Source organism: Penaeus monodon, chromosome 23 (assembly GCF_015228065.2).
Source record: "Penaeus monodon isolate SGIC_2016 chromosome 23, NSTDA_Pmon_1, whole genome shotgun sequence".
NCBI classification, from domain to species: Eukaryota; Metazoa; Arthropoda; class Malacostraca; order Decapoda; family Penaeidae; genus Penaeus; species Penaeus monodon.
The window spans coordinates 2,040,288-2,040,555 of record NC_051408.1 but is presented as its reverse complement, the minus strand read 5'-3'; the positions used below and the strand labels follow the sequence as shown (position 1 = coordinate 2,040,555).

Here is a 268-nt window from a genome sequence, read left to right as displayed (position 1 = left end):
CTGGAGGAGGATGGGCGTGAATACATCATCGGAGGGGCGGGCGACGGCGGTGGTGGTGGAGAGGTTGTGTTGGAGAAGTCCTGCTGTGGGGGGAGAGAGAGGGAGAAAAGAGAGTTAGGTGTTGTTGGGGAACTGGGGGGGGGGTGATGATGGGGATGGGAAGAGAGAAAGAGGGATGAATGGAGAAATAGGAGGAGGAAGGGAATAGATACTGAGTGAACGTTGTGTGAGACGATTAGGAAGGAGGGAGAGAGAAATGGAGAGAAAT

General features: G+C 54.1%; 1 protein-coding gene across 1 annotated transcript in view; it reads right to left on the bottom strand.

Moving 5' to 3' along the window:
• Positions 1 to 268, bottom strand: part of LOC119587711 — a gene marked incomplete in the record, with an annotated part of 56,547 nt that overhangs the window by 1,524 nt on the left and 54,755 nt on the right. The window contains 1 exon segment of the mRNA XM_037936393.1: positions 1 to 83. Within this exon segment, the coding sequence (XP_037792321.1) occupies positions 1 to 29 (29 nt within the window).